The sequence below is a fragment of the Neoarius graeffei genome, chromosome 16 (assembly GCF_027579695.1).
Source record: "Neoarius graeffei isolate fNeoGra1 chromosome 16, fNeoGra1.pri, whole genome shotgun sequence".
Lineage (NCBI taxonomy): Eukaryota > Metazoa > Chordata > Actinopteri > Siluriformes > Ariidae > Neoarius > Neoarius graeffei.
This window is the reverse complement of record NC_083584.1, coordinates 24,211,629-24,225,924: the sequence shown is the minus strand read 5'-3', so window position 1 is coordinate 24,225,924 and position 14,296 is coordinate 24,211,629. Positions and strand designations below refer to the sequence as shown.

Here is a 14,296-nt window from a genome sequence, read left to right as displayed (position 1 = left end):
TTTGCAATTTTACACTGTCGAACTCCTTTCTGATATTGCTCCACTATTTGTCGGCGCAGAATTTGGGGGATTGGTGATCCTCTTCCCATCTTTACTTCTGAGAGCCGCTGCCACTCCAAGATGCTCTTTTTATACCCAGTTATGTTAATGACCTATTGCCAGTTGACCTAATGAGTTGCAATTTGGTCCAGCTGTTCCTTTTTTGTACCTTTAACTTTTCCAGCCTCTTATTGCCCCTGTCCCAACTGTTTTGAGATGTGTTGCTGTCATGAAATTTCAAATGAGCCAATATTTGGCATGGAATTTCAAAATGTCTCACTTTCGACATTTGATATGTTGTCTATGTTCTATTGTGAATACAATATCAGTTTTTGAGATTTGTACATTATTGCATTCCGTTTTTATTTACAATTTGTACATTGTCCCAACTTTTTTGGAATCGGGGTTGTAACTGGCAGCCAATGCAAGGAACGTAAAATTGGTGTAATATGAGAAAATCTAGGAACAATACAAATTAGCCTGGCTGCTGCATTCAAAAATGGTCAAAATGGTCTTTTTAATGCTACTTTTAGATAAAAGACATTTCAGTCAACTTTCTCATTATTAAGAGTAAAAGTAATTGGTATAATTTTATTGGAAACTGATGGAATTGAGCCTCTGAAAATTTAATAATTTCCATTCAGTTGTATTAAATTATGCATGCAATTTTTATTTCCATCAGGCTCTAAATCAAACCTCAAACTGCAAAACAATATTTAATACAATACCAATATCAGAGCTCTAAGAATGGCCTGATACCCAATTTGATAACTAGTACCTCTGTGATGATGGACTTAGTTTATTCCCTGAGTATTTTTATTTATTTATTTTTTTAAATCAGATATTAACCCAGGCTAATATTAGCCTGATACTCATACTCAGTAGTGCATCCCTAAGTACAATACTAAAAATATAGAAATGTGAATGTCAAACATGTCAACATAACAGAGTACAGCCAAATGCAAAATAGAAAATAATGAAACAGTGTTGTCTGGCTTACAGTACATGTCAGCTGATGGTTGGAATAAAATGTTAAACTACTAATTTTGGGTGTATATTATTGAGGAAATGATGTTTTGTGCTGCAAAAGGAAAACAAAATGAAATCAGATTATGCTGTGAGGCTTGTAACTGGAGTCATATTTGTACTCATTATGTCAGCAATATCATGTAGAGCACCACAATAGATGCACTGCAGGGTGGGACTGTAATGCTGCAATGTCAACTGTTTAAATAGTGTGTATGAAACTGACCATACTCATGCCAGCGTTCTCACTGTAAGCAGAATTACACTGAAAAAAAAAAAGTTTTATGCACATTTGTATTTTATCTTCTCTGTCTTAACTGGGAAATTCCTTTACTAGTTTTGGCTCCTGTGGAGTTTTCTCTTATTTATTGCACTTGTACTGGTAGTGTTGGCTCAAAGAACTCCAACGATGGACCAGATCACAATGGTCTTACAGTTTCCTTGAATATGAATATTTTTTGATGTGTCAATTATGCTTTATTCCTGTGTTTGTGTGGAAAGCACGAGGCTCTGGTTAACAAACAGGAATGAACAAAGAAATCCCTTCAGTATGTGAAAGCAGCACCACTGAGCTTCATGTGTTGACTGAATAGAAACTGTTGTAAGTTTTAGCCCCACGGTTTTATCTCGTGATCACATCTGTAATCTGGAATTTTTCATTTGCAGTTCAAACCAAGAGCGTTGCTGTCAGTCAGCTTTCTTTCTCCTCTGGTACAGGAGGGTGTATTCCTCTGGGACACTTTGGTGGCAACCACTGGTGCACTTGGATATAATATTGTATACACACACACACACACGGACATGACATGGTTCTTCTTTTGTCTTCTTGTGAAGATGAGCTTCAGGCTCAGTCCGAGCACAAGCCAGACCCTAACAATGGCACTGCCTTACTCCCTGCTGCTAGGAGGAGGTACGGACATGAACTATTGTGACAGCTCTGATGTGAGGCACACAATGTAATTGTGGACTGGGGGATTTGGGATCCTCTGGATAGTTTCAGAAATGGAAAGGGAGTGCCTATTGGGAATCACTTGCTCCCGAGAATGTGCTTTACACACTTAGTAGCGCTAACAAGTAGAGGATGAGGACAGTGAGGACTTCATGATAGTAAGCGTTGGGGGAGAAAAAAAAAATCGATGACACAACACCAAAACACCAAATGTTGATCGAACCAGTGGTAATTTATTTTCGATAAATGTTAATTAGGTAGAGGTTACTATGACCTATGAGGTTATGAGACCCAAGCTCCTTAAAAGCACAGCTGGAAAATGCTGAAACAGCAGTGCAGCCTACTCTAGTTAAAACATATCGTACATTTCAGCAGGATTATTCTTATCATTAGTAAATGTTCTGTGGTAACAGTACTAAAAGACTGGATTATTTATTCAACAAAATATGTAAATCACTGATCTGTGTGTCTTCTTGTAATTTTCTTTGATCAGGTGGAGAGGTAGGGGTGAGTTTTAAACAGCATACAGAAATTCTTTGGCATTTGGTTTGTCTCCAGTAATTTACTTTTTCGTTGTCTTGCCTGTCCTAGATCACATTGTCGCTAGATATCTGTCCCTGAGCATCTGGGTACACAGAGCATTTGGATAAACACACACACACACACACACACACACACACACACACACACACACACACACACACACACACACACACAGAAGCTCAATTTGAAAAATGCACTGATCCTACATTGATAGAGCCCCAAGATGAGCTCAACTGTCTGGGGATAAGTAGGTCAGCAGAGCTGAGGTAAGCCCTCGGAGAACAAGTAGGATTGAATAATAACCCCACTGCTGTTGTTTTGCGTGCATGCGTGTGTCCTCTTATACATCTCCCAAACCGCCCAGTAGCATTGCAACTGGAACTCGATGTTTTTGTGTGTTTATGTACCAAACAACTAAACAATGTTCTCATCGGCTAGGATTTCATTTGACAGCCTGTTGATAATCTTTACAACTAAGAGCAAAAATACATGAAAATGAAATTGACTGTGAAATGCAACTGCATTCTGATATACTGTAATTCTTATTTAAACAGTTTAGACACTTTATACTCCCTCATCACTAAAAATGAACTGCTGTTAGTTTATGTAATTTTTTTCACAGTCTGTTTTCTCTGAGTCAGTCGAGTGCTGCGTTTTTCTGTCTGAGTGTGTGGTGAAATGCAGTTGTTTTATAATGGATTATTGATTGGTTAGAAAGAGGGAGGGTTGGCCCTGAGGCTTCATCCCAGCCCAACTCTGCTCCTGTCCTACTCATGGGGAATGCAGTGCTTAATGCCTCAGTGCACACACACACACACACACACACACACACACACACACACACACACAGAGTTGAAGTCTGTAAGCACACAGCCATCGGTCATTCTGACTACAAGGGGAAGCTGAATTGGGACTAGGATGAGACTGGCACCACTGTCCTTAAAACAAAGTCTTTCACGCTCATATACACCAATAAACAGAGGTGGACAGTAACGAAGTACATTTACTTGAGTTCTGTATTTAAGTACACTTTTTGAGTATCTGTACTTTACTTGAGTATTTTTTTTTTGGAAACTTATGACTTTAACTTCACTACATTTGAAAGACAAAATTCGTACTTTTTACTCCACTTCATTTCTGTCAAGCTCCTCGTTACTTTTTACTATGAAGCAACTTTGAAAGTGGATGGTTTTTTTCTTTTCTTTTCTAAAACGTGATGGGTTTCTTCGTAGGTGACACTCATACCCCTTTTCCACCAAATCAGTTCCAGGGCTGGTTCGGGGCTGGTGCTGGTTCACAACTCGTTCAACTTGCGAGCCAGCTGTGAACCAGTTTGCTTTTCCATAGCTTGGGGTGCTAAGGGGAGCCACGTCATTACGTCGCTGTATACGTCAGTTACGTCGCTGCGTTTGCATAAACCTTGGCACGAACATCGAAGCAACAACAACACGGAGAAGAAGAAGCAGCAACAACAACAATAATGGATGACTTCGCGTTTGTACAGCTGCTGCTTCTCGTTGCTTAAAAATGGCGGCCTTTCGCGGTCTTGCTATTGTTGCCGGTCTTAACAACTCCCCCCCCGCTGACGTAAGCGGTTCTTTCCTCTGGCCCAGCAAAGAGTTGGTGCTAGCCTGGAACCGGTTTTTCTGGCCCCAGAGCCAGTTCTTTGTCATTGGAAACAGAAAACCTGGTTCCAAACTAAGCACTGGCCCCGAACCAGCCCTGGAACTGCTTTGGTGGAAAAGGGGCATGAGACAGCCTGTCAGTAATCACTAGGGTCATGTCATGTCCATAGACTGAATAAAATCAAGTTCAATGATTTCTACCAGCATTATTTAACTCGATCAGCTGATGGCAGAATGGAAGGGGACGGTTCTTCTGGAGAATGTACGCACTCATAGCCCATGAACCTATGTTTCAGTTTTCTTAAAGTATTAAAGATTCATTTCATTTTAAATGTTTGCTTTGTTTGCCAAAAACGAACCACATCACGGTCTACAAAAACTCACCGTCCAACCTGCGGAAGCATATTGAGGTATATAAACGTTATAAACTTTGTTGCAATCTTTCTTTCCAAGAGAAAGCTTGCAACGAAGTTGTCTGTGCTTTTAGAGCTAGTGATAACGTTGCAATAGCTATGCAGTCTGGTTAGTCAAATTACTTTCTATACATTTGCCCGCCAAGTTGCCATAACCTTGTCCACGGCTAACGTTTACACATAGCTAGTTAACTTGGACACTGTTAGCATGTAAAAACGGAGTTACACCAAGATGAATAATGTTAACTTCTCTGAAGTCCTTTCAGAAAAGTGTTTTAGCATAAGCTTCCCAAATAAACAAAATGTAGAAATGTTTATTTTCTAGTAGCGCTAGCTACCCAGTATGATTTCGAGTTTGAAAAGAGTTTGCTAGCATGTCAGGTGGAGCTTCACTGACTAGCTAGCTTAACATTAAACCACCATGATGGCACAGCATGCGTTCATTTTGTGAATTCACATTTCTCTCTTTGGTAACGGCATTAGGTTTTGTAAGCGTTGTGACAATAATACAACGATGCGTTGACAGAAAATGTACTTTTAATACTTAAGTATTTTTAAAAGCAAGTATTTCAGTACTTTAACGTAAGTAAAAATTTGACTGGAAAACTTTCACTTGTATCGGAGTAACATTTGACCAGTGGGATCTGTACTTTGACTTAAGTAATGAAGTTGGGTACTTTGTCCACCTCTGCCAATAAATCTTCTTAAAGACAAGCTACAAGTCTGTACACACCATTCTTAAACTCCTGAACCATTAAATAAACACGTGATGCAAGGAAATAATCTCAAACAGACACTCTGTGTAGACTGTACTTAATGAGACTACTCCCTTGAAAATGAGAAATGGTTTGTCTGTTTTGAACAAATGAAAAGCAAGACAAAATGGCAGGAAATCCTCAGTTCCTGACTGGGGTTTGTGAATACTGGTTCTAAATACAGTATTCCCTATCCTCCTTGATGGAATGCCTGAAATAATTTTGCTTACAAATAACATTTTAAGTTGTTTATTTGTACATGGAGAATTTGTAAAAAAAAAAAAAAAGACTGAGTAGTATGGTATATTCTGGGGAAAAAAAATCCATGTTTCTTTTGGTGTGTGTGTTGGTGTGCTTCTGTCTGTTTGAAACATCACACCATCAGTAGTGCTTACATGGTGCAGCCGGGCACCTCCTCATCCAGGCGCTGAAGGTAGCTCACACAATGACACGTTAGACATACTAATGATGTTTGCTCTCTCCAGCTCTCCTTGTTAAATAGTGTATCAATAGAGTCCATTGTGCTTAGTACACCATGTCCAGTTACACTGTACTGATCACAGCTTAAACTTGTATAGAGGAAAAATGTAAACAAAAGTGATCACACTTAACCCCCACATAGTCCAGGGTCATAGCCATATAACTTACCCTGTGTTTGACCTCTTGTCTCATGTGGATATGATTGTCTGGGTTAAGATGTGTAATACGTTTATGCAAAATAGGAGCTCTAAATTGGAAATTGTGCATTAGGTGAAGAACATTTTAAATAATTTTACAGTTTGTTGTGCTCATTGTAGCATATTTCCGCAACACAGGCCCATACCCAGAGCAGGAATGCCCAAGGGAACGTCTTTCAACTAATCCACCATTCTACCTAATATCTTTTATATATGGGGTGGCACGGTGGTGTAGTGGTTAGCACTGTCGCCTCACAGCAAGAAGGTTCTGGGTTTGAGCCCAGTAGCCGACAGGGGCCTTTCTGTGTGGAGTTTGCATGTTCTCCCCATGTCTGCGTGGGTTTCCTCTGGGTGCTCTGGTTTCCCCCACAGTCCAAAGACATGCAGGTTAGGCTAATTGGTGGCTCTAAATTGACTGTAAATGTGAATGGTCGTTTGTTTCTATGTGTCAGCTGTGCAATGACCTGGCGACTTGTCCAAGGTGTACCCTGCCTCTTGCCCATAGTCAACTGGGATAGGCCCCAGCTTGCTCGTGACCCTGCACAGGATAAGCGGTTATGGATAATGGATGGATGGATGTATATATATTTATTTACAGGGTTCTCCAGTAAATCTGAAGTAGCTGGTTAAAAAGAAAGCACTCGGCAGCTCTGGAATTTATGGCAGCGAAGCCACTGCAGTGCACCAAAGGCATGGTAATGCTAGGGGGTCTGGGGGCATGGCCCCCCAGAAAATCTTGAAGTTTACGTGGTTTCTGGTACATTCTCAGCTCATAAATTACTAACCATTTCCCTGTAAAATGCTTGCAAAATACGTATGCAAGTTCTTTCCAGATATGTGTGTGTGTGTGTGTGTGTGTGTGTGCGCGCGTGCGCGCGCGTGCTTGGCTTTCTCAGTTACCCTCTGTAGTACACTGCCTGGCTCTGTAACATAACTACATGGTGAGCTTATTTGGTGCATGTGTAATGTACTTGATGTGCTTCTGGTGTGGTATTGTAGATTGTATAGTTTTAATTTCAGCATAAATATTTGCACACAATTAGTTATTTGCACTTGCGTTTTATAAATATGAAGCCTTAGTCAAGGGACCGTACATCTCTCTGGGAACTTTGGCACTCTGGGTAGCTTCTGGATATGAAAATAGCAATTCTTAGATATGAAAATATTAATTATGATTTATATGTACAAACCTGCAGAAAACATAGGCTTTATATTTATTTGGCCCACAGAAGGTTTTAGTTTCTTCTTCGGTGGCATTTTGTGAAAGCCAAGTGAAATCATCTGCAAGAAGAAGAAGCCCTTATTTGTCACGTGTACACTCAAGCACAGACTTAAGCACACATTGAAATTTCTCCTCTGCATTTAACCCATTTGAAGCATTGAACACACACATGCACACACAAGTGAGCAATGAGCACAACACATACCCAGAGCAGTGGGCAGCTATGCTACAGTACCCAGAGAGCAGTTGGGGATTAGGTGTCTTGCTCAAGGGAACTGCAGCCCAACCTCAGCCCAAGGATGCCCCATGTTAACCTAACTGCATGTCTTTGAACAACAACAACTGCGTCTTTACCGTCTGTTACGGCGTGGTCATGTGGTCTGGCTCAGCTAATCAGAGCGTGAAAATGGATCAACAAATATGGTGTCGCTTCCGGTCATGCTAGACCTGAATTGACGACAATTTCGTGGTGAAATAATTGGATTTGTAGCAAATTATGGGCAGCAGAGACAACATAAATCACTTGAACATTGAAAGGCATTTTTTTTTTTCTGGGATCGAGTAGCTGACGCAGACCATCTGTGTAGACGGAGAAAACTGCCGGTTGCTGGCGCTTGTGGATATCTCTGACATAGCACCATTCCTATTCACATTTCATAATGTTCACTCATCTGTTATACTAACAGACTTAGTTGATCAGCTGGTTCATGCTATAATGCTGTCCTTGTTTGCTCAACAGGTCCCAGAATGAAGCAAGTCTCCAGTTGGTAAAAATGATTCCTTGCAGAAGTTCCACCAGCTGTGATCAAGTGGAAAACATCACAATTTTCATAAAACACTCAGCAATGATACTTTATGCAAAGAGAACTTCTATTCAAGACATATGACCAAAACAGACCCAGATTTACTAGGACATAACAAATTGGACAGTAGATAGCAGCGAAGCAGAACACTCAAGTTTGACATGGAGGTTGAGAGGCAAGAGGTCACAAACAGCTCCCTCGCCAAGACCTCTCATAATGATCCAGATGAGGAAAAGAATCAAGTTCACAACTGTGACCTCTGTGGCAGGTCGTTCCTTTTCTTAAGTTCTCTGTCACAGCACATGAGGAAGCACACAGGGGAGAAGCCGTACAAGTGCCCCCATTGCCAGCACCGTTCAGCCCAGAAAGGCAGCCTGAAAGCCCACATTCGCACCCATAAGGTAGATGGTATGAATCAGAGCACTAGGGTTAATGAGGAAGAGGTGGTAGATGAAGGAGACAAAGAAGGAGGAGTACCTGAAGAGCAGGGTGGTTGTTCCAGCCCAACAGAAAGTACATCTGCTTGCAATAAAGTGGTCAGTGGCGAGGAGACCACAAAGACAAGAAAGAAAGGGGTTAAGAAAGAGAGGGCAAACAGTGAAGGAGGCAAGCAGTGTTCACTGTGTAGGAAGAGGCTCCGGAGTCAAGCTGAGCTGCAGCAGCATATGCAAGACCTTCACAATACCTCGCAGGAAGAGCACTTGCAGGCAGAAACACAAAACACGCATCCCACAGAGGAAAACTCCACCATGGAGGAAGGGCCCAACATGGAGGAAAAAGAGAATGAGCTTGGTAAAGGGGACTTTCCATGTGATCAATGTGACCAAGTCTTCACTCAAGCCTGGTTCCTCAAAGCCCACATGAAGAAGCATCAAAATGCACGCGATCACGGATGTCGCATTTGTGGCCGGCGATTCCGTGAACCCTGGTTCTTGCGCAGCCACATGAAGACACACAACACCAAATCCAAGCCAAAGAATGATTCTGAACTTCCTGTGACTGTTAATGAGGTAACACAGGTTGAAGCTTCCCTGGTAAATGATGTATGCCTATATGAACTGTGCGCCAAATGTGGTAACTTCTTCCACGATCGCAAGAGCTTGCGGCTCCATGAACAAGTTCACAAGAACACAGATCATTCTACTGACAGTTGTGATGGTCTTTCATCTCCTCTCACCAAGAGACGCTTCCTAGAGCGCCTGAACTTGAGAATGGCAGGTGAAATGGAGATGCTCTCAGAAGGAAGGCTTGGCAAGAGGATCCCTGAGTTGGACCCTGTTAGCAGCTATCAGGCCTGGCAGCTGGCCACCAGAGGCAGGGTGATGGAGGTTTCTGAAAAAGGCCTGGGCTGGGATGAGAGGTTAGCAGATGCAGATGTGGTCTATGACAAGAAAAAGGGTGAATATGTACTATTGAGACAGGAGAAACGAAAGAAACAATTGGATGCCACTCTAAATATCCCTAATAAGAAGAAGCGAGGGACAATGACTCAAGGCTCAAGCAACACCAGCACCTCCACTGATCTCCAGAAGTATCCAGGGCAGATGCCGCTAGGGGATGGGAGTGTGGAGAGTTTGAGTGACTCTGAATATCGTCCCTCTTCCCGCCATAGCCGTAAAAATTCCCAGAATAAGACCTCTGAGTGCTTGGAGTGTGGAAAAGGATTCCGAACTCAGCAACAGATGGTGATTCACATGCTCATAAGACATGGCAGCATGAGTGAAACCATAAATGGGGTTTCTCTCCAAAATCTCTTTCCTAAAACACAGCCCAGCCTTTCTAAACCTGTGGACTCTGCAGAGGACCAAAGTCAGAAAATACATCCTGAAGGTGCAGGTAAGGAAAGACCACACATCATTTTCAGTCAAATTCTTGTTGGGTCATCCAAGATGCATGAGTGATAAACTAGAATTTTATTTTGCTTCAACTGCGCCAAGCTGGTATTCTTTAGTTTTACGATGTTTTGGATATGTAGAAGAAATTTATGGTATATTATGTTAAGTTGTGGAAAAGTGAAGGCAAAGAATTATGGTGCAGAACTTGACCGCTGTTAAACTTATTTTTACTATGACCAATGGTACATGTTAAATGGTACCAAAATGAAGCATTTTTGATGGACATTATGAGGAAGGTTTAGCCACTGCCTTTTATATATATATATATATATATATATATATATATATATATATATATATATATATATATATATATACACAGACAGTGTTGAAATAAAGCATCCTCTTTGTTTGATTTCACAAGCTAAACCGAGCAGTGACACTATTGTGCCCAGATGTGTCTTTCACTCACTTCAATACAACTGAACAGAACTGAATTTGGTGGGTTGTGTTCAATCCTCTTTTGCAGGTTGTAGAATGCAATAAAAAGGGTTGCCAAGTGAAGAAAAAACCTTTACAACATGTGGAAACTGTTATACCAAAGGGGTTGCATGTGTCTTTAGAGCATGTTACTCCATGTGTAATCCAGGTTCTTGATTAATGGAGCAGGGAGACATCTTGTGGGAAAATTCTGAAGCACAGTTGATTATACAACAGTGGCTCTTTTTGTTTTTCAGTAAGTTAGATCATTGTATTAGTATAATGCGAGATAAAATGTTTCCCTTTGGGATCCAATCAACTAAAAAGAGATTAGTTAAGAGTTATTTGCTTCTTCAGGAACAATACTTGGAACCTTCTTGAAAAGGGAAGCTCCCTGGTCTTCATAGTACCTAAAGGATCCTTTGGTTTGGCCACCTGAAAGAACCTTTAAAGATTCATTCATTCCATTTAGCAGACACTCATATCCAGAGCAACGTACAACATACCCATAGCAGCCTGGGGAGCAGGTGCTTTGCACAGCCATTCCTGCTGGTCCAGAGAATTGAACTAGTGACCTTTTGGTCCTAAAGCTGCTCCTCTAACCCTTAGGCCATGGCTTCCCCAGTGGACAACAAGAATTCTTATCTTCCTAAAGAAGTGATATCTTGAAGCCCTCTGTTCTCCACACTGTAAAACATTTCAAATTGGTTTAATTTGGAAATGCAAGTTCACCTTCTGCCTTGAAAATGCAATTTAACTCAATTTGACGATTTGTTTCAACTCAGAAAAAGTCTCAATTAGTCAAGACAACTAAGTAATTCAAGTCTAACCTTTGAAAACTTGCACAGATTAGTTCAAATTAAAACACTTTTCAGAGATCATTGAGTTAAAGAGAAAAAGTAAGTGGACATAACTAAACAAGGCTGAAATGTTTTACAGTGCATAAAACCTTTATGGGTTCCCAATAGGGTTCTTCTTTTGGCCCTCTGTAGGAACCCTTAAAGTTTCTATGGACAACAACAAACTTTCCCTTGACTTTTATGGCCCTTTTCCACTACCCTTTTTCAGCTCACTTCAGCTCGCTTCAGCTCACTTCAGCCCGACACGGCTCGCGTTTCGACTACCAAAAAACAGCACGACTCAGCTCGCTTCAGCCCTGCTTAGCCCCTAAAACTCGCACGGTTTTGGAGTGGGGCTGAAGCGAGCCAAAGCGAGCCGAGTGAGGCTGGGGGCGTGAGCAGACACTCCCCTGTGCACTGATTGGTGGGGAGGAGTGTCCTCACATGCCCACACACGCCCCGCAAGCACGCTGGGATCTGTAAACACCGCAAACCCGGAAGGAGAAGAATTACGAATTACGAGAATTTCTGAAGCCTTATGCGCCTCGCCTCATCTATACGCTCTTGCCAGTATCTGTTGGCGTTGTCGGTGACAACAAGCCACAGCACCAAGACCAGCAACACTAACGACTCCATGTCCTCCATGTTTATTGTTTACTATCCGGGTTGTGAGACTACCGCTTAAAAGCTCACTGATGTCACTGTTTGCGCTGCTTAACGACATCACCTGACGTCCACCCACTTTCGCTAACTCCACCCAATGTGTCCACCCACTTCCAGCCAGCACGGTTCAGCGCGGTTGTAGTCGAAATGCAACTCCAACAGCCCCGCTCAGCTCGACTCAGCCCAACTCAGCACGGCACGGCTCAGCCCGACTCAGCCGCGTTTGTAGTGGAAAAGCGGCATTAGTTAACTGAAGAGATAGTTAAGGGATCATAGCCTCCTAAAGGAGTGGTATCCTGAAGCCCTCTGTTTACCATAAAAAAAAAAATTAAGAATTCTCTAAAGGGTTCTGTGGTTTGTCCTGTTGAGAGAAGCTTTATAAGTTCTATGAAGAACATCGGGCTTCTGTTTGCATTCTCATTAACTGAGAAAGGTATAATTTTTTTTAGTTTCCTAAAAAAAGTGATACTTTTGGGAATGGAAGCTCTCATAGAACCTTTAAAGGACACACATTATGAAAAGCTCTTTTTTTTTTCAATGTTTGTGTACATACATTTGGGTATCTGGAGCTTACCAATCCACAAACTCTGAAATAATACACCCAGTCAGTTTCTTTTGGGCTCCTATTACAGAAAACAATCCGTTCAAATTTGGCTCCCCTTTCTATGTCACACGGGGAGTTCATTAGACTTATGCCACCCCTCATGTGAGCATCTTCACTCATAGCTTGAGAACTGCCTTTGTTCACGAAAATTCATTCGCAAAGTCGACCTGATTGGCTGATGGAAGGGGGGTGGGGTGGGGTGAGCATTGTCTCATTATCATTTAAATGAACAGGCACTCAGTAGGCGGTTTTGAACAGGGCTGTTTAGATGGGGTGAGAAGCTGCTGTGGCGTTTTATCCTTGTGGTATTTCGACCAAAGCGTGTCAGAGACATTTCATTAAGATCTCACGGAACTGTGTCAACTTGTGGAAAAGGGGTATAATACGTCACCTTTAAGGGTTCCCCCAGTGGGAAAAACCAAAGAGCATTTTAAGGTTCTAGATGATTTCTTTTTTTTAACAGTACATATCCATCCACACTTCTCAGTAACAGTTTACATACAACCCCCTGGTAAATCATTTCACTTTTCTTCCCATATAGATTACAGATTGGTCTGATCCCAGTCATTGCAGATTACTAGGCACCACCGATTTGTCTGTTTTTTTTTGTCCGTTTGAATATGGACTTGTGTGCCTGCTTTGCATGATGCTATTTTAGGATTTCCTGTCTCAGGAAGACAACCCCTGAAATTTGTTATGTCCCTTTTTGTCTGCTCTTCCCTTTTCTATGCAGAGCTTATATGAAAACACACACCCAGAAGGCTCAGATCTTTCAAAAGTAAATAATCTTACAAAGTCATTATTCCAGACAACTTTCTCATAATTGATTTGTTCTGAAACTCTAAGGTTCACTATGTATGTATAACCTAAGGTCATGTAAATAAATCGCTGCTCTTTAAAGCACTTTTCATTGTGTAGTTACATACAACATTCCTTAAAAGATAAAAGCCACCCTGGATGACTTGCATATCAGTATCTTTTCCAGCTCTCTCAGCTCCTCATCTGTACACTGTGCTCAAACAGATCAGCTTGTAGATTCAACGTTCATGTTAACACCACCGTCAAAGCCATCACGCTTGTCATTTTGCAGATTACTAACTAGCTGTCTTGAGTCTCTGCTGTAACTTTGTCATCGTGAAAAGAAGCTGTGTGAGATCAGAGCAGAAAACAACTGCAAACATGATTAACAAAAATGCAGCACCAAGCAACAAATTGGCACAAGAATCGCTAGGCATATATTATAATGGAAATATGTTTTAGGTTGGATCTTTTTGTTTTAAATGCATCCATATCACTGTGGTTCAAACTTCACAAACTATATCACCAAAATCTTTGCCATTTTCTGCAGTACTGAAGGTTTAGTATGCATTAGGAAGTAGATTAGCCTGCTTCGGGGGATCTAGTGTCGAAAACATAACAAGGGTCCCTGTATCTTTAGTCCTGAATGAAACAACAACAAAAAGAGACACAGAAAAGGCGTTTCAGAGCAGTGTGTGAGAAAGTAATGACTACTGACTAAAGTTATGAGTCTAAAACGTTACTGACCCTTTAACTCACTTTAACATAGGGCTGGATATCTGTCTTTTAAAAAGTGCGCTTCGGGGGAATGTAAGGTAATGTATGGGGATGGTCATAATGATGAAACTTGTGAAGAGTTAATGTGTGAGGACCTCCTGTTCTGAGTTGGCTGAAAAAGTGTTCCTCAGAGGCCAAAAGAGAGCCATACAGCAGCCAGGCTCAACCACTAAATACAAAACAGATGGCAGAGAGAGAGAGAGAGAGAGAGAGAGAGAAGTGTTAAGGGCTACTGCTCATTCCAGACA

The 14,296-nt window shown here is 41.5% G+C and overlaps 1 protein-coding gene across 6 annotated transcripts in view; it reads left to right on the top strand.

The window, feature by feature from the left end:
* Positions 1-14,296, top strand: part of znf516 (zinc finger protein 516) — a 116,419-nt gene that overhangs the window by 56,181 nt on the left and 45,942 nt on the right. For all 6 annotated transcript variants that reach the window (XR_009656793.1, XM_060942664.1, XM_060942662.1 and 3 more), the window contains one exon: positions 7,989-9,888. Coding sequence is in view for 5 of the 6 variants with exons in the window: in XM_060942664.1 (XP_060798647.1) it covers positions 8,214-9,888 (1,675 nt within the window). In the remaining variant the exon portion in view is untranslated. The remainder of the gene's footprint in view (positions 1-7,988; positions 9,889-14,296) is intronic.